This window comes from Tursiops truncatus, chromosome 14 (assembly GCF_011762595.2).
Source record: "Tursiops truncatus isolate mTurTru1 chromosome 14, mTurTru1.mat.Y, whole genome shotgun sequence".
In the NCBI taxonomy this organism is placed as follows: domain Eukaryota; kingdom Metazoa; phylum Chordata; class Mammalia; order Artiodactyla; family Delphinidae; genus Tursiops; species Tursiops truncatus.
Genome location: NC_047047.1, coordinates 35,159,224 through 35,179,639, shown reverse-complemented (window position 1 = coordinate 35,179,639; position 20,416 = coordinate 35,159,224). Strand labels below are relative to the sequence as shown.

Here is a 20,416-nt window from a genome sequence, read left to right as displayed (position 1 = left end):
TCGTCCTACTGTGGAAACGCCATAAAGGAATTTGTGCCTTGGAATAAAGAGAGGTGGACCCCCTAGGAATTACTCCACAAAGGATATCAGGAGATTTTCAGTGTGAAATTCACTAGCCTAGACTGGAAAGGTGACTTGTAAAAATCGGCCCAATGAAGACTTTCTGAGAGCAGTCACTGTGGCCAGTTCAATTTGGTAAGACTTAACCAGACCCCTGCCTGAGAGAGCCTCCAGGGACCCCCAGACTTGCCCATCTTTCCACAGGGGAGGGAGGTGTGTTCTGTACATCTCCTGTATAAATATAAAAGTCCCTACTGTGAGTCCTCTCTGCCTCCTGCTTTTAGGTCAAATATTTATTTATGCAAGCCTTTCATTATCTTTCTACCCTAGAAAGCCGAATGAATCTTTCCTCGCTCTTTGTTGGCATTCTCTGAAAGAAATCTCGAACTCTGGAATATCACCTCCACCTCCAATCCTTCCTTGACCTCGCCCTCCACTGTCCCACCTGCCCCAAGACACAACCTGAGAAGGAAGGCGGGGAGGTGGCTGGAGAGGAGGAGCGGTGATGTCACCAGCACCTGTCACCTGGCAGGCCCCAGCCCCACCCACCCTGCCGCCGAAGAGTGTCGACCGGGCGCCCGCCCTCCCGCACGCCCCGACCCTGGTAGGCCAGTCCCTCCCGCCCCAGCCTCCTGCCACCGTCCAATGGCCGAGGGGCAGGGCAAGCTGAGCAAGCCGCTGCAGCCCAGCCGGCTCCCCGCCCTGTTCCCGGTTCCCCAGCCGGGCTCCGGCGGCCTTTAAATGCAGCCCAGGGCCAGCACGGCGCACCCTCGACTCCTTTTTCCTCGGGCAGCAGCATCCCGAGGAAGAAAGCAGCCTCGACTCGTCAGCGCGGTCCGGGCTGCGGCGGCCACCTCCGACCTCTGGGCCCGCGCCGCCTTCCCGGCCTCCGCCTTCTCCTTCCCCTCCCCCCGGCCCCGCCAGCCGGGTCGGCGCCGGGCCCCCGGGAGTGCACGCCCGCGCGCCCGTGTGTGTGTGCGCGCACGAGCCAGTCTCGGACCCGCGCCCCCGCCCGGCGCAGGACCGCCTCTGAAGCCCAGCCCGCGCGCCGTGTCCCACGTCCCCCACCGCCCGGCCGCCAGCCGCGCACCCCGCCGCGCTGCGCGAGAAGATGGCGGGGTCGGTGGCCGACAGCGATGCAGTGGTGGTGAGTGCGGCGGGGACACGCGAGGCGCCCCCTTCCCGCAGCCCGCACGGCCCCTTCGCCGGCTCCGGCTCGGCAGAGGCCCAGCCCCGCGCCCCACGCGTGAGAAGGCGCCCCAGTACCTGGTAGCGGGAGCCGGCTGTGCGCGGCGGACGTGAGGGGCCGGAGGGGTGCCCCAGCTGGAGGGCCGCTGGCTGAGGGGAGGTGTTGGGGGCGGCCCGTGGGGTGGGGGGTGACCGACAGTTCCCTCCGCGCTGTGCAGCCTCCGGCCAGGTGTGTGCATGTTGCACGTGTGAGTGTGCGCCTGTGTGTGTGTCCGGCGCGCGCGCCCCGCGCCCGCCCCGCGCCGTTCCGGGGATTTCCCCCTTGGAAATGGGTCCGCGCCAGGGGCTCGCGAGAGAAGTTGAGCGCGGCCGCTGCACTCCAGCCATGTCCCCGAGGACAGGCCTGGGCGACGGCGGTTCCATGGGCGTTTGCGGTTGGAGAGGGGCCTTCCCTCCCTCGGCGCGGGGCTCTGGCTCCCCAGTGGGCCTCGACCTTCATTTTGATCTAGATCTGAAGGGTCTGAGGATCATCAGAGGCTTAGCTACCTGGTGGAAAGGACGGGTTTTGTTCCGGGAGTTTATGCGGTTATTCAGTGGGCTGTGAGGTGGGAGCTTTTGCAGAGGCTTCCTGTGTTCTATGGAGGACTGCTGGATTCCTCCAGATTTGTGTAGGTTCTTCCCCGCTCCCTCTAACACCCCCCTCCAAAAGCTTTTGGAAAGCCAATCTGTGTGCTTCTATTTTTAGAAACTAGATGATGGGCATTTAAACAACTCCTTGGGCTCTCCAGTTCAAGCCGACGTGTACTTCCCACGACTGGTAAATGATTTTGTTCTGTGCTCTGTGTCTGCCTGTACCCTCTTCTTTCTTCTTTCCTTAGATCTGAGGCCTTGGCTCTTCCCTAACAGGCTGTAAACTTTCTGTTTCTCCTCTCATCCTTTGCAGATCGTGCCATTTTGTGGGCACATTAAAGGTGGCATGAGACCAGGCAAGAAGGTATTAGTGATGGGCATCGTTGACCTCAACCCTGAGAGGTAAGGCAGAGTCCTTGTCACCTAGACCTATCAGGCAGTTACAAGGTCCTGCCCACTCCTGTGGTGATTTACTGCCCCTCCTCTTCCCACCCCTGTGGCCAGTGTTGCTAGTTAGAAGTGCCAAGAAAGTACTATGTTCCCATGAAAAGAATGTGTATGAATCCCAGCCATCATTTCTCTAGACAGCTATTTATATCAGAGATTATAAATATAGACCCACATCATTTTCTCTTTGACCCTTAGGGAGGCGAAAGGATTTTTTTTTTTTCCAAACATGGTGTTTGGAGTAAGAACTATCAATATAAATGAGAACCAAACTTTACGAGATATCGTTTCCCCTGGTCAATTAATGGGGCTGTTTTTGAGTCTTCTGAAATGGATTAAGACACAGATGTGTGGGTAGTTTGGGGTATATGAAATGTCTACAGTTAGTTATTTTCATCTCCACTGAAGTTTTCACCAGGGCCTCCTCTGGGTAACAAACCAGTTTGATTGTAATCCTATTTCTCCATAGTCTAAACCCCCCAACGCCTGCCCCCATATGAAGAGTAGTGGCCCATTAAAAGCTGACAAATCCAAAGAAGAAGAAGGAAATGGAAGCCTGGGTCATTGTGGAAATGGGAGCCTGGGTCATTGTTAATGTTGTTTTGCTCACCGTGAATAAGTGAGATGATTTTCTTTTCAGCTTTGCCATCAGCTTGACCTGTGGTGATTCGGAGGATCCTCCCGCCGATGTGGCAATTGAACTCAAAGCTGTCTTCACAGATCGGCAGCTACTCAGAAATTCTTGTATATCTGGGGAAAGGGGTGAAGAACAGTCAGCGATCCCTTACTTCCCATTCATCCCAGACCAACCATTCAGGGTGAGTGCCTCGAGTGCTTCCGCTCCAACCACTGGCAGGATGGTGATGTTCTCATCTAGTATGTGCCAAGAACACTTTAAGCCAGAATTTTTGCAATTCTATTTAGCCAATACGTGTAAATAAACCCATATTTACATGTCTATATTGTTAAAAATAAATACTTTTCTATGTAGTATTTAACATAGTACTAGGCATATAATAGACACCTGTCCCAAAATATATTTGATTAATAAATAATAATAAGTGTCTAGAATTTTCCTCATTTTTTTCTCAACCTTTAAGTAGCACCAAACCATATCAGTTATGTCTTTTTTTAAGAATCTAGTTGATTATCATTTTATTTTCTCTTGTTCCCTTTGCTAGTGAGGACTTAGTCATGTCCTTGTTTCCCTCTCTGGGTTAAGTAGCCTCAGTCTGTTTCACTGTCACAGTCTCTGTGGCTGACAGATTACTTCCCTTGGGCCTGGATGAGTATAGATTTGCTCCCCACTATCTGTCAGGCAGGAAGCACAGCCCAAACTTCCATTTCAATCAAGCAGCATTAGCAGCACCTTCCTCTATGAAGGACAATACCAAGTAAGAGATGCAAGTCAGTAATGTGTTAGGAAAGAATTTACTGACGTGTCAGACCTGGTGATGAAGTGTCTACATTACACCTTGTTAACATACATCACAATAATGACAACCCAGTTAAAAGCTCCCTGTTGCATAAACACCTAACAAAGCAGAACTACCCTTAACCTGTTGCTCCTCATCTAAAAATTTACAGGGGCCTGTGAATAAGTCATACTTTTTCTTCCCATCTTACAGTCTGGGGGGAAAGCAAGAATCCGTGATTGTCACATCAATGATAGAATAGAGACTAATTGCCCTTCTAATCGTAGCCTGGGGAAGACACCCCTACCCTTCTCTAGAATGGTAATGACCCTGAGGCTCCCCTGAACTGTGTCAGTTTCTTACTGGTGAATCTTAATGCAGAGCTCGTGAGTGTGAGTAACCAAAGCTTCTGCCAGGAGGAATAGTGCTCCCCAACACTAGGGGTGAAGGGGTGAAATGAAATCACCCCTTCTTGGTGATAATAATTTTAGTAATAATATGAATTAAATGTGACTAATATCATATACGGAGTCTCTCCTTGCATGATGAATACAAATGCTTTTAATAAATACATAGCACAGAACCAATGATTAAACTCTATGGTGAATTACTTAAGTTTCAAAAAAGGAGGAAGAAAAAGCTTTTACCATGTGGAATCAGTATTTCTGTTTGGCTTAGCAAAGCCTTATTAATTACACATCCTTGGTCGAATGGTAATTACTGTGTAACCTTCTCTCTGCTTAGTGTTTAGGGGTGTCTAGACTATTATTACATGCTACTAATGGGTACCAGTTCTGCTTTGCGAGGGGCTTCTCTGAAGGTGGGATAGAATTGTTCAGGGGATGAGGATGGAGACATTAAGTGCCGTATAAATAAATCTCTGCCACTTTCCATCACTTTCTGGCATGCAAGGAGAAGGGAGAAAGAGTAAAGCAATTTTAAATCTTTAAAGGACATTGAATAGTGTAGAGCAATGCTTCATAAAGTGTGTTCCTTATTCTAGCAACACCAGCATCATCTTGGAACTTGATGGAAAAGCACATTCTTAGACCTTACCCTAGCCCTACTAAATGGAAATTTTGGTGGGTGGAGTCCAGCAGTCTGTGTTCTAACACGCCTTCTGTATGATCCCAGTGCACTCCCGTGTTTGAGAACCACTGAGGATGTTGCCTTTCTCCAAAATGCAGTACTGTTTGTTCGTTTTCCCCAGCAGGGTTCATTGAAATTATGAACTGAGGTTATTATTTTGTTTCTTCCAGGTGGAAATCCTTTGTGAGCACCCACGTTTCAGAGTGTTTGTGGATGGACACCAACTTTTTGATTTTTACCACCGCATTCAAACGTTATCTGCAATCGACACCATAAAGATAAACGGGGACCTCCAGATCACGAAGCTTGGCTGACGTTGTTTAAACCACGTCTGTTTCAGATAGCATCAGGTGCCACAACTGTATGACTGTTGGTCTGGAAGAAGTGTCCTAGCAAGATCTGAAGACTTAAAAAGAAAACAAAAACGAAAAGGGAAACTTCACCGTCTCTTCTTTCTGTGCGGTTTAAACCCAAAATGACTTCAGCGGTGGTTTGCCCTTAGGAAGCTGTCGGAACAAAGACACCGAGCCATTATTTCCAGAACAAAGTAATACACTTACGCTGGATTTTATTCAGACTAAACTGAACTGGATTTGTGATTTGGTAGTAAGTTATTCATCGTTTCAAGCTGATGTTTAGAACAAAAGTGCTAAAGACTTAAAACAACAACAACAAAGACGGTACACAGAAGTCAACTCATTTCTGCACTGAAGTGGAATTGTGTAACACAACCGACATTTTAGTCAGGGTATTTAACATAGAATGTAGGTTGTTCAAGGTTTGTTTTGTTTTGTTTTGTTGCACAGCATAATGTTAATTCAGATTTTTAAAGCTTTCTTGTAGTTATTTATTTCTACTCAGTGTATGAGAGAATGATTAATGTCTCAAGAACAGCAAGTTATGAACTTTTGAATGTACAATTATCTTAGGTCTGGGGGGAAAATTACCTATTCCATCATGATAAAGGTGAATTTCTACCTTAAAGAGTTGAGTCTTATCCTCCGTACCCCTAAACTTAGGATATCTTGATATAAATTGCTGTAAGTGCTTTAGGGAAAGCTTTGCAACGTTTCGTAAGACTGCTTTTCAAGTTATCGATGATTATTTACATTGCTTTTTCTCCTTACTGTGAAGTAGCACAGTATTGGCTTCCTTAAGACTAACTACTTTTCCCTAGACCTACATAATAGCTCATTAAGTTGTTATTAAGCTAATTGAAAACACGTAAGAAGTGATTGCATAGACAATTTTTAAATGACTATTATATAAACTTTTGAAAGTACAGTATGAAAATGATTCTGGAATGCAATGGAAAGCAGAAGCAAATGGCCCCAAATAACTTACCCGGAAATAATTTATATCAACTTAAGCTGTTAGCTCCTTGTATCACTTTTATTATGTGACCCTCACTGATATCCCTAAGCAATGCCTTTGGAGCTTCGGAGTAGAGGGTGCTTCCTACTGTGTTGGCTCTGCTGAGATATTAGGATAAGACAGGATCCAAATTAGGAAATGATCCAGTTAGTTTATCTGAAAAATTAACTCCCAGGACTCTAGGTCTTTGAGTCCAGCCAATAGTGTGAATGCTCCCAGTTAAGCTTTAGGTGTTTCCCTGTACTTGTGGAACTGGTTAGACAGCAGGGAGTCTCTAGGAGAAGCCTGCAGTGATAAGATGTCACCACACAGCAAGGGATGGTTGGAGTCCTGGGTGCTGGATTTCACAAACTCTACTGGCCCTGGAGAGAAGGACCCTTGGCATTGCTTTGGTCAGCTGGTGGGGAGAAGAGGGGGTGCTGGGGTGGGGTGTGTATTTATATATAATTTAGGTTTTGTCTGTAGAGCATACTGCGTCTTGTTATGACACGTCCTTCTCCTGCTTTGCTTTTGAGTTTCTTTACACAACATGCAGAGGCACTGAAGTGACCATGTCATATTCAAGTGTCGAGAATGTAGACAGTGTTTCGGTACCAAAGTCTAAGAAAAAGCAAACTAAAATCATGAATTTTTTAGAGGTGATATATTTGGATTCTTCTCAACTTTTAAACTGTTTAGCACAGTTCCACTGTGTTATATAAGAAGATGCTTTATCCAACAAGGCTGGCTGAGTATTGAAAAGCTATATGTACCAGCTGAGTTAAGCAGCCATATTCAGCCAGGAGGGCTGTTCTGTGGCTCCGGCTATTTTTGAGCCTGTGATTAACTTGTAGAGCCACTAGGTTTTGATGTGTGTTTGTAGAGAGACTTAGAGGGTACCCTGAAATATATTGGTAGGGGTTTTGATTCTCCTTATGGTGGAAGACCCCCACAGGAGGTTTCCTTTGAGTGGCCATCCATTCCCACCCACTGCATAATTCAGCGGAAACTAGAGGAGTTGGGAGTGTAACTGTTTGGAACTGACACTGTTCTCTCTACCTATCAGCTAACTGGTTAGCAGCCAAGCCCTTAGGCAGCCTAGTGTAAAGATTCACTGTTAACCCTTCATTTCTGTATGGGGAACCTCTTGGTTAAGCCTACTGGAATTAATCTAAATGATGTGATGATTTGATTCAGGTATAGTTAAATTAGCAAGGGGCTAATCCAGCTGTACTAATCATTAGCTGTAAACTGGAAACAATGTTCACATCCTCTCATCAGCATGCGAGGTCTAAGGTGGGAATTCAGGATGGAAAGTGCAATTTTAAGCTTCACAGGAAAGCATTTGGGTACGTAAGGTGTTATTTCTGACCAGAGCCCTAATTTTGCAATATGACCAAAACCAAGGAACATAGATAACAATCAGGCTCTGGGGGAATAATAGGCAGGCTTTAGACAATCTGTTCATTTCTGCATCAAAATTGGAGTGAATGTATATATCTACTTAAAAGTTAATAGAAGTGACTTCTACTTTCTGGGCTATCCCAGAATTGTCTTAATTTTTTTTTTTTTTTAATTTGAAACCCCATTTCATATCTTGCCAACCTCAGTTCAAAACCTCCTAAGAGATGACTCTTAGAATTATTGGTGATTTGTTAAAATGGCAAGTCCTTTCATTTGTATTAAAAAGCAAATATCCAAAAAGAGGGAGGGAGCCCTGTTGCCTTGAGAGAAACAGCCTTGGCATTTTCCAGCTACATTATTAATGTAGAAATAATGTTCCTACGATGACATATTTTCGAAGAAACACTTTCTTATTTACTGCGTGGTGTAAAATGTTGCTAAATGTGTTCTTACATTATTATGTCACTGCTGAAAGTTATTTGCACTATAATAAAGGAATTTTCTACAAAAGGGTTTCCAGTTTATAAGGTGCTAAATTTGGCACGGGGTGTAATGTACTTAGCATGGACCGTATGGTAGAGCAATCCTCCCTCACTTTCACGCACACACACCAAGACCATTTGTTTGTGTGTTGCCAACATTAATAAACTGATCAAGGGAAGGAAAGTGTCTGAGGGCCCTCAGAGACCTAATGAGTTCATGTTGTGTGTGCAATGGGTTCTTTTAAAATATAATTTGCATACAGTAAATTCACATTTTTCTTGGTGTGCAGTTTTAGGAGTTTTAACACATGCATAGATTCACGTAACAATCACCTCGATCAGGATGTAGAATCCTTCCATCACCCCCCAAAAATTCCCTTGGGCTACCCCTTTGTAGTTAAACTTGCCCCCCACTCCTAGCACTAATCAGGCAACCACTGACCCATTCCACCTGCCTGTAGTTTTGCCTTTTCCTGAATGTCATTTGAAGAGAATTATACCACATATGATCCTTGGAGATTGGCTTCTTGCGTAATGCATTTGAGATTCACGTTGTGTGTATCAAGTTTTTCCTTTTTGTTGCTGAGTAGTATTCCATTGTGTGGATGTACCAGTTTCTTTATTCATTCACCTGTTAAGGATGCAGTCGGTTCTTAATAAATCATTAATATAGTCTTATTAGAACAGTGTATATACAAAAGCAAGATTGCATTTCTCTTGCCTTCTCTTTCCTGTGGTTTGAATGATTAGGAAGGAAACTTGATCCCTTAGCTATTTTGACTACAAATAAAACTGGCTTATAGAATTTTGCCTAGCTTCAGTTATGGGTGATTTAGCGGAGATAATTTACTCAATATGCTGGATTTAGGGTACCTACTTATACCTTAGTTGGTTTTATTAATCCTTTCCTTTATTTTTTTTTCATTTTTATTTTTTAAGGAAGCAAAGCTGTGAGGCCAGTCTTTGTCACAGCTTTTGCAGTGAAGTATAGGCAGGGAAAGTCCTGTCAAAGTGGGGACAATTTGCTTAGACTGTTGGGCAGAGATAGGAGAGCTTCCCCCGCCCCTGTGGGATATAACATTATACCTGTCCTATGACAGCATTTTGAATTAGACAGTCTGGAAGATATGTATAACTGGAGCCTCTGAGTGCCACAAACACTTAGGACCTTCATTCATTCAGCAAGTGTTTATTGAGCTCTGTCAATTGCCATTCTAGGTACTTGGATACATCAGTGAGTAAAACAGACTCTGGTGCTTTTAAACTTTAGTGTGCTTAAGAATCACCCAGGAGTAGAAGTCCAATCTCACCCAGGGAAATTATGTTTCAGTAGGTCTGGAGAAGGTCTCAGGAGTTTGTATTTTTAAGAAACACCCTGTATGGTGTTGGTGGTCCCAGATCCCAAATTAAGCAGCTCTGACTTTGGGAATTCCAAAAACATTCACTGAATCAAACTTGAATTGTGCCAGGCTGTGGGATTCTGATCTGTGGATATCTTTCTGTGGGAATTTCATTTCAACACTGGGGCATCCTGCTCTGCCAAAAGACAATCATGCAACTTTCATTATAACTTTACCTAAGTGTCTTCACCCCTGATGTAACCTCTCCTCACTCCCGCCCCTACCTCAATACAAACACTGTAGTAAAAGGAAGTGCCTTTCAGTCGAGTTTTGTAAAGAATCCTCCTTATTGGGGTTGGTTTAGACCTCAGTAGAACCCTGACACCTATTGTAAGTAGTGGATTCTCTGAGAAAGATTAAGGTTCGTAAGCATTTCAATTAGTTATTCGTTTGCAGAATCACCACGGTAGTTCCCAAACGTTCTGCAAGGCACATACACAAGGTGGCTTATAACTTGTGAAGAGGGCAGAGGGCAAGTGGTAATGGCCCAAATGAGCTTTTCACAGCATTTCGGAAATGAATTTCAAGTCTTCCTTTCACTAAATGCAGCTGAGTTTGTACAAGGTACTGCATGCCTAACTTGCTTCCTAATCACCATGTTAATTTCACGATGATTTTTTCCTACAAAAGAAAATGTCTCCTGCAAAAGGCAAAGAACTGTCTTGCAAGGCATATATTTCATAATGAATTTAAATGGGTATATACAAGGTGCCGAAGCAATATTCAACCGAGAGAGAGAGAAGGGGAAGAAATAGCTGTTGACAATTTCTCTTGCTTGGATATGCACTTCCATCTCCCGGGGAAAGATGGTGACTAGGTGAGCAAACACAGAAGGTAAGGAGGCATCGTTGTTTGATAGGACAACCCAGACAGTTCTAAATAATGGGCTCCGGGAAGTGGCAAGCCAGCCACAGGCCTTGGGGATGATATGGGGTTTTGGGGACCTTCCAAGCTTTCATGAGTAAGAACAATAATAAACATTTTTCAGTAACTCCAGCACCTCCCTTTTTGTCAGTATTCCGTCATTAATTCTAAAAAGACAGATGCAAACAATCAAAGCTTACCTGAACAGTTGGTTTTGAAAGAGGAAGAAGAGAAGCAGTGAGGCTGTGATAAGGTGAGAAGGAAGAGGCACCTGGGCCTCAGGGATTTGTTGTGTGTGTTCAGGCAGGCACTTTATTTTTTTTTGTTTATAAATTTTACTTATTTATTTTTGGCTGCGTCGGGTCGTCGTTGCTGCGCACGGGCTCTCTCTAGTTGTGGTGAGCAGAGGCTACTCTTGGTTTCGGTGTGTAGGCTTCTCACTGCGGTGGCTTCTCTTGTTGCAGAGCACGGGCTCTAGGCGTGCGGGCTCAATAGTTGTGGCGTGCGGGCTCAATAGTTGTGGCGTGCAGACTCAGGAGTTGTGGCACACGGGCTTAGTTGCTCCGCGGCACGTGAGACCTTCCGGACCAGTGCTCAAACCCGTGTCCCCTGCATTGGCAGGCAGATTCTTAACCACTGCGCCACCAGGGAAGTCCCAGGTGGGCACTTTAAATCTCCAGTCTTAATTTGCCTCCTGTGGGAAATGGAAATAATGAAACTTGTGACGCTGTGTTTGGAGAGCCATAGGTGACAACGGAGTAAAACATTTCTTACAGCTGATAAGGCCAAAGTTAAAATAATCATGATACCAATTTCTACAATACTCTTCCATGATTTTGTAATGAAATAGCATTAAAAGAGTTAATCCTTGAGACTGTGTCTAATCCATTGGAACATGCTTTTCATATCATTTCACTGAAGCCTATTTTATTTAAAATCTAGCCAAAATTAGCAGTGTATTAGGCAATATTTAGAATGATGTTTGTAAAATGTACTCAGATTTTTTACTCTGAATTATTACAGCTGTTCCAACATTAGAAAGCATGGGTTTCCCCTAATGCAATAAAAACTATATTTAGTTCAGCATAAAATGATTTTTAATGTTGTTAAAAGGTGAACAAGGAAGATATGCACAACATGATGAGAAATTACTGAAAAGAAATAATTTTTTTAAATGAGAATCTTCCTGGAGTTGTGTGGTCTGTTACTCTAAGATTCTAATTAACCATTCATTTATCCCGCTTTTTTTAAATCCTCAAATGAAAAAAACAAAACAAAACAAAAAACCACATACAAGACCACAGTCTCTTTCTTTGAGAAGGTTAGAAACAGATCTGCTTTTTTGGTAAGGCTTTGATTAATGTCAAATATTGAGGTTACCTCACCGTTTGGGGTTTTTTAAGGCAACTAACATTCTCTTTGCTTTTGCAAATGATGTAAATTCCTGACTTGGGAACTCCCTTGCAATCCTCAACTTCAAAATTAAGTAAATGATTTTAAAAATTCAGCTTCCTAAGTTGAAAGGGCAAATACTGGCCTTTTCATGTACTTGGTACTCTTAAAGCATGTCTATAGAGTTAGTTCATATCCTGAGGGAATCACTCATAACTGTTGCTAATGAAGCTACATAGGAATGGAGCACTTTTATATGAAGGCACCGTGTTAGACACTGTGGGTTATAAAAAGAGATAAAAGACCTATGCCATCTGCCCTTGAAGAATTTATGATCAAACTGGAAAGACAGTTGTATGTATAAAATATACATAAAGATGACTGTCAATATATAGGACCAGACCAAGCAGGCAGAACATTGCACCTTACAGGAGTTCCCGGGGACAGAGATTGCCGCTCGCTGAGGTGACCCAGGAGGGCATCTGGGTCTAAAGGATTTTAGCTGGGCTTCCAAGGGCCTGAATGCCCCTTGCCCTCTGTGCTGCCCCCAAACACCCCAGTATATAGAACAACTTCAGGTTTGATCTGAGGGCCAGTGTTGTGTTTTCCAAAGCTCAGTGATGTAGTTGACATTCTGGCCTCCCAAAGAAAGAGTTCAAGGAGAAACCTGGTGTTCTTTAATTACAAAACACATGGGTCTCTGGTGGAGGGGAGTCCCTTCCTTTAACCAAGCCCCCAGCAGAGAACGGACGGCCTCATGGAATGTGTGTGGGGAAATCGTATTGTAAATACGTTTAATGTACTCAACTTCACCTCTACACATTTGGCACCAAAGCATAAAACAAAAAACACCATATATATATATATATATATAAAAATATATTTTATATATATTTATATTAATAATATATTAATTATATATATATATATATATATATATATATATATAGAGAGAGAGAGAGAGAGAGAGAGAGAGAGAGAGAGAGAGAGAGAGAGAGAGGACCCTTAAATGCTGTGGGCAATTCCACCTGTCATCCCATGGAAGTAGCAGAGAGCCTGAGAATGCAGATGTGATTCAGATGTGCCTTCAGGTGCTTCTGGGTCTCTCACAGCTGAAGGCTAGCTCCCTGCGGTGTCACACCCGTGTTCACAGATACCATTGATCTTTCTTGTGCATTGCTCCTAACTACAAATCAGATCCTTCTTCTTCTGCTCCAACGCTGGATGACGTACTGCAGTCTTGAATTTACTGAGAGCTTGTCTCCAAAGTGACATTTTCCTAAGGGATTTTTCAAGGGAAAATTTGACATGAAGCCATTTTTGCCTTATATGCTGACTTTTGTGCCTAACCCATGAGTGAGACAGACTTCTGTTTATCCCTAGTGAATAGTTTTCTTGTTTATACATAATGGTCAGTTCTTTGATAGCAGAATCCATTTTATGAGCTCTGGCTCTAGACACAGGTCTGTTGAATAAAACTGTGGTGTCGGAGAGGTTCTATCTATAATCTGTACTGTCCAATATGGGCTATGAAGCACTTCACATGTGGCTAGTGCCACTGAGGAACTGAATTTTAAATTTTATTTAATTTTCATTAACAACTTTAAAGAGCCACATGTAGCTCATGGCTACCATATTGGACAGTTCAGGTCTAGAACATCAGGCCCTGTTGGGCTTATGTTTGGTCTAGAGCTTCAGGGAATATTGTAGGTATCAGAAGTTCCTGTTTGAACCTAAGCCATGTTCACCCTCAAATTCAGGAAAGTCTAGGCACCTCCTCAAGGCTAGTAGAGTAGTGGAGGCCTATTCATAGAAGAGACCAAGGTGCCCTTGGGAAAGAACTCACCCCAGGGGAAAAAAATGTCCACAAGGTGGTTTGTTTCAAGAAGACAAGCAAGCTTTAGAAGAAAGTGGCAGCTCTCTGGTCATTTCTGTGTTGTCACTGACATTGTCCCAGGCCCAGCTCAATGGAGGCATTCCTGAATCTCAGAACAAGGGGCTACAATACACACCCTGCACCCCGTGAACCCCACTCCCTGGAGCATTGAAGGACAAGGCAGCAGCAGCGCAGGCGGCATTCAGTCACCCATTCAGCCAACATTTCCTGAGCTTCTCCTAAGTGCCAGGCATGGTGCCAGATGCCAGCAGCGTTGACAGCTGCTGCAGCACCTGCCTGGGCCTCAGCCTTCAGCAACCTCTGTACAGTTGTCAGCAGTGACACTGATGCCACTCACGAACGTCAGGGGCACAGCTGTCCATTTCGGAACTGCAGTGATGATCAGAAGCATTTTTTCTTTTTATGATTAACACCACTGTGTTTATGTGTTTGTTTAACCTGTAAGTGGCTGGTCTCCTGTGAACAGCCTTGGGTTCACCTGAAGTCAGTCTTGAAGGAAGGCATATTCTCCTTTGTCTTATCTTCAAAAAGCCAACCTACTCCAGAAAGCATCAGAAAGCAAGAGATTTTACTGGGAGGAAGAGCATTTTACCGCACATTACTTGAGAAACAAAGGAATAAAAATCCCTGTTAGATATTTTTTCTCCCCAAATTCTTCTTTAGCTTGTAGCCTTCTCCAACCCTCTCCTTGGCTGCTTCTTAAATCTCCCTAATTCCCTTCCTATGCAGAGCTATTTGACCTGTACCAGCTCTCCCACGGGGATTTTTAAAGCATTCATCCAGCAAAGGTCATTTCCTCCACAGGGGAGACTCTGCCCCTAAGAGAAATAAGAATTCTCTATCATTTCAATTTCTAGCTTCTTTAACACCCTGTGTCATTTTCCAGAAGAACTCAAGGCAGCCAAAAAGTGAGGACATCAAGACGGGTGGGGAGGAAAATGCCAGAACCTTCTGGCTCTTTCTATCTTCAAGACTCAGGTTTAATGTTTCCTCTGCAACTTCCCCAACAACTTAATTTTAAAGAAGATGCCTCCTGGCTCTCAATGTTCTTTTACCTGTTTGTCTCCTTGCTTAATGTTCATCTCTCCTGCCAAATGATCATTTCCGTCAGGGCAGGTACCATACTGATCGTGTTCACTACTGCATCCCAAGCACGTAGGTTGGGGCTTGTCACAATAAATAATGAATGGATGTCTGTCAGATGAATGAATAGTAGACAGATGCAGTATTCGTTATCTACTGCTGGGCAACAAATTATCGCAAAATTTATAGGCTTAAAACAACAATGAACAATGATTATCTCATACAGTTTCTGCTGGTCAGGAATCTAGGAGCAGCTTTACTGGGTGTTTCTAACTCAGGGTCTCTCACGATGTGACAGTTAAACTACCTGCCAGCGCTGCAGTCATCTGAAGGCTTGGTTGGGGCTCCATAATGAGCGCCTTCTTTGTATCTGGAAACATTTTTGAGGGGAATCAATTTCTCTTTACTCAGAGGTACTGTGCAAAGGAAAAGAGCATTAGGACAGACAGAAGGGCCTTACCAGCTCTAAGATCCCACCACTTACCAGCTCTATGATCTCTTTGTATAAGTTTTGACAAGTCTGACCCTCATTTTTCTCTTCTGTAACATGGGGTTGCACAAATCTTCTTTGCAAGACACTCGTAAGGATTAAGCAAAAGAAGGTTCATAAGGCAGAGTGCCCGGTGTGTAATAAGAGCTCCATAAATGGTTGCTGTTAGAACTACATCAGAGTGACGTCTCCCTCACCTGATGTTTTATACTCTGGACCTCAGCTTAGCAGTTCTGAGGCTACCTGAATAGTGGAGCTGGCAAGGTTCTCTTGTTGCCGATGAGAAAAACAAGTCCAGAGCACTCAGGGGGCTTGTCCACGGTGTGGCTTTGCTCTTCACTGCTTGCTGGGATCCTGAGCAGGGCTCTCCCAGGACACTGGGCAGGAATCAGTTCAGGAAGGGAGGGTCACCAGCAGCTACTGCTAGAGGCAAAACAACCACTTAGGCCTGAATGAGCTTGCTCGGCTGTGATTCTGGGGAATCCTGAGAGCCTTACTAATCATCCCGTCTTGTTACTGTTGTTGTTTGGGTTTTCTAGGTTTTGTTTTGTTTTTTGTTTGTTACGGTGTTTTGTGGGGAGGGGGGTTGTTCATTTACATTTTTTATGGTTTTCCTCACTGGGCAGGCTCCTGCTTTGATTATTCAACCAGGCTGTCACATCCTACTTTCTGGGTAGACGTTCAGCCATTTGCAAATGTGAGACTATGAGACGGTTTGCATTCGCCGGGGTTCAGACTGCCTTCCATTCACCTGAATGGCTTCCATCTTTAACCCAAAGAGCACACACTTCTATTTTGAAGCCATTCTAGAACCTATGACAAACCACCCAGGGCTCTAGAGGAGAAAGGGGCCAGATTTTCTCTTTCCCAGAAAAAGTAACTCCCTGGTTAAGCAAGGAACAAAACACTGGACACTTTTTAGGTCAGAAGGGTAGGATGGAGTGCTCTGAACAGGCTTTTATGAACAACTCTGTATATGAGACACCACCATGAAAGTTAAAGAGCAAGTTGATCTGTGTTCACACTGCAATAGGATCAAGGTCCAGCCCACTCCACCCATGGCCTAAAAGAGGGAAAACTTCTACTTATGCATGAAGTTGTACAAGTGGGGTGTCTATACCAGGAGAGCACCACTGAGACTAGCAAGTTCTGGGCGGCTGCTTGTTTGCAATGAGTGGTGGACACCACAAAGTCAGGCTCCACACCATCACTCACCCACCTGATGCAGGGTGTGCTGTTCCCACCAGGAGAGTCACTCTGGAGACGTGGCCCTCCCTCTAGAAAGCACTTGGGAAGAATTCAAAGAAAATGTCTGGAAGGACAGCATATTCGCCCTGCAGGACTGGGACTTGGAAGGATGGTTCTGAGGCGAGAGAGGGAACCGACAGCAGACATAGATCATTCTTAAGGTGATCCGATATTGCCATTTTAGAAAACTAAGGCCCAGGGAGATTAAGTCAACTGCTTAAAATCACAGTTTGCCATAATCCTGCTTCCTAGGCCAGGACTCTGCAGGAGAAAAACCAGGAGCAGGAGAAGGCAGCATGAGAAGTAGAGGTGAGATGGGAGTTTCCGAGGCTGCTGGAGAGGCACTGAAAGGCAGGAAGCTGGGCACTCCAGATACTTCACGTGTTTTCCAGGGATTATCCCAGTTTAGGGAGGATAATGAAGGCAACCTTCCAAGAAATTGTATTTTGCTTCAAGCATAAGGAAAAAAGATGCAGAAATAGAGAAGGGCCTATTCAATTTAGTTAGATGCCCAAAAGGGGCATCTCAGAGAAGGGCTGAGATGAAGTACTGTACTTTGGGCATCTCAGAGAAGGGCTGAGATGAAGTACTGTCTGGTGACCTTGGGAGGCTGTATGCAAATACAGTAGTCTGATGGAAGAATTGCAGGCAGTTCAGATCCATAGAGCTGTTTCCAGCAGAAAGTATGTTTTAAGTGAATAGAGATAAATTGATCATCTGTGGTATCTAAGAATGACATGGTTATCCAAAGACAGGTGCCAAAGGCCAACTTTGCGAGGCATGCCCACCACCCACACTCCCAACAGCCGTTGGCTTGCAGGGATGACTCACCCATGGGTCCTGAGATTCTCCACCTTGCAGAGGACTGCTCATCCCTATGAAATGGGGAAGGGCAAGAGTCCCTAAGGGCCCCCATATTAGGTCAGCAAATGGGAATATGGACCATGAGAGGAATGGAGTGGGGACAATAAGGAGGATGAGGATGCTGGACCCCAAGTTCCCCTAAATGTATTGGGATCGCACTCATACGCTGAAGCAGGTACCTGAACCGTCCATGTGGAGGAGGGACAGTGCGTGTATTTGGCTCCCTGGCGGGCAGGAAGCTGAACTGAGGCTGAACTGCAGAGTCAAGCCTGCGGCATCTGTGACCATCACGAAGGCTGAGGAGAACAGAGAGAGGGCACTGAGTTCTGCAGTGCCACATACCTGCTATTGGGGCATGCATGGTTCTGCGAGGTAGACTCTTGTCCTCACAGCCAGACCCTCCAGTTTCTGGCCTCCTCTTCACTACCACACGCCCAAGAGGATGAGCGTCCTCCTTCCAATAACAGACCAGTAATTTAATGTGGGAGTTGTGGGTAGTAGTAGACACCAAGGCCAAGCGGAACCTGGCTTGGCTCTGCTGCTAGGGAACTTTCTCTCCATCGCAGCCCACCCACCCCCCCGGCCCTCTTCACTTTAGACCGTGTGCTGCAGCCATAAACAGCCCTTGAGTTTTAGTGACTGAAAACACAAAGGTTTACATCATGCTCATCACTACATGTCTCTCTCAGGTCGGTGGAGAGTGTTGGACTCTGCATCATCTTCATTCAAAGATCCAGGCTGATGGAGCCTCCGTTGTTTAGAAAGTCACCAGTCACCCTGGCAGTAAGCACTCAATAAATGGACCTAGCGTTCTCATTCTGGAGTTTGTTCTGTTGAAGATGGTGTAATCAGGGATAGAGAGGATGAGCATATTCAGCACAGGGCAGTGGGAAAGCCAAACAAAGGTTCAGGAGACTGATTCCCCCTTTTGAAACTGCCAGTTTCTAGCTGTGTGACCTAGGACACCTCATACATGTTATGAACTGTTTCTGTGGCCTTGATTTTGGTCACTGTGATGATTAAATTATCCTCAGTGTGAGTGTGCATTAAGATGTAGGCTTTGACCATAAAAAGAAACGAAATTGAGTTATTTGTAGTGAGGTGGGTGGACCTAGAGACTGTCATACAGAGTGAAGTAAGTCAGAAAGAGAAAAACAAATACCGTATGCTAACACATATATATATATGGAATCTAAAAAAAAAAAAAAAGGTTCTGAAGAACCTAGGGGCAGGACAGGAATAAAGACGCAGACAGAGAGAATGGACTTGAGGACACAGGGCGGGGGAAGGATAAGCTGGGACGAAGTGAGAGAGTGGCATGGACTTATATATACTACCAAACGTAAAACAGATAGCTAGTGGGAAGCAGACACATAGCACAGGGAGATCAGCTCGGTGCTTTGTGTCCACCTAGAGGGGTGGGATAGGGAGGGTGGGAGGGAGACACAAGAGGGAGGAGATATGGGGATATATGTTTATGTATAGCTGATTCATTTTGTTATAAAGCAGAAACTAACACACCATTGTAAAGCAATTATACTCCAATAAAGATGTTAAAAAATTATTTTTAAAGATGTAGGCTTTGTCATCAGGCGTAACACATTCTGGCTCTCAGTTCATTGGTGATTCTCAGGTCATTGGTGATGAGCCTCGTCATCTAGGGCTTTGGCCCAAGCAGGACTCAGGCTCACCTCCATTCCCAGGTGGGAAGGAGCCAGGTGGCAGCCTTGTGTGGTCCTCGGACTCACGCTACACTCACTTGATCAACGAGAAATACCTGTAGCCATAGTATCCTGTGGCCTCTGGTCTCAAAAGGGTTCAATTTCTGCTGAAAACACTGTAAAAAGAAATCTCTCTGCTTGTCAAACAACACTTTGTAAGCTTCAGAGAGTGTGGACACTGAGACTTCCTTTCTTCTGTTCCTTTTCTGAAATGCAAAGGGCAGCTGATGGGCCAAGAGGCTGTTCCAGATTAAAGCCCTCCTGACAAGCTTCCCACGGACTTGCCAGCACACAGCCTCCTGAAGCACCAAGATGCCCGGGCCAGTCTTTCCAGTCAGGAGTCTCACCTGGACAGGAAGAACAGACAGGCTTCCTAAAAGCATTTGATAAAGCAGAAGAGAACACTTCTTAAAAATCAGACCTTTAAAAAGAGACACTCTCAAACAGCGTTAGAAGAAGCGTGCATTGGAGAGCCTGGTTGGCAAGACATTTGGCAAAAAGTATCAAAAGCATCAAAAGTGCATCTGCCATTTGAGCTGGGAATTCCACTTCCAGGAACTTACCCCAAGGAAACAGTCTAAGATATGCCTAAAGACTGAGGTGCCAGGGAATACGTTACAGCCTGTTTAGAATAGGGAAAAAGCTGGAAACAACTTAAAGGAGAGCAGCTTCAATAAATAAGTGTGATCATAAGATGAATCTTACCTAGGCTGCCACTACAAGTGATGCCCCAAAATATTGTAAAATGAAAGAAAGGAGAAAAGAAAGGTGGGGGGAGAGGGAGAGGAAGGAAGGAAACAAACAAAATAGTATGTACCATAAAATCTTATTTTTGTAAAAATGTATGAAGGACACATTTCAAGAGGTAGTTGTGGGATTATGTGTAAATTTTATTGTCTTCCTTTTACTGCTCAGTACGTTCTAATTTTTCTTTTCTTTCTTTTTTTAAATTAATTTTTCTTCAGGAAACATAAATACATTCAATCTTTCAACAAATATGTATTGAGTAACTACTAGGTATCAAGGCCTGTGCTAGGTTGGTACTGAGAGATAAGATTCCTGTCCACCAGAACTTTTGGTTTATTAATACTTGTACAATTTTTTTAAATTTTTAATTGTATTATTTAGTACTATAGTACAAATAGTACTAACCATACTACTTAGGTAATTTTCAGTCTAGAGTCCAGAAGGTGAGTTATACCAGAGGCTCTCCAAACGTTTTAGTCTACAAAGCACCTTGCAGTGCTGAAACCCGTGGCCCTCCTGCCTCTTTCTCCCACACCCTATTCCTGCTTGTCATGACAAACCAAGCAAAAGCTTTGGCAGGGCAGTAGGGAAAGCAAGACCTGCTTTTGGAGAAGGCTATACTTTTGTTAAATATCAAAAGGC

General features: G+C 44.5%; 1 protein-coding gene across 1 annotated transcript; it reads left to right on the top strand.

Annotated features, from left to right (window-relative positions):
• The first annotated feature begins 714 nt into the window (after positions 1 to 714).
• Positions 715 to 8,096, top strand: LGALSL (galectin like). The gene is made up of 5 exons (XM_073791316.1): positions 715 to 1,207; positions 1,994 to 2,065; positions 2,192 to 2,280; positions 2,966 to 3,143; positions 5,000 to 8,096. The coding sequence occupies exons 1-5, from the start codon at positions 1,172 to 1,174 to the stop codon at positions 5,141 to 5,143; spliced, it is 519 nt and encodes a 172-aa protein (XP_073647417.1). The 5' UTR covers positions 715 to 1,171; the 3' UTR covers positions 5,144 to 8,096.
• The last annotated feature ends 12,320 nt before the right edge of the window (positions 8,097 to 20,416 follow it).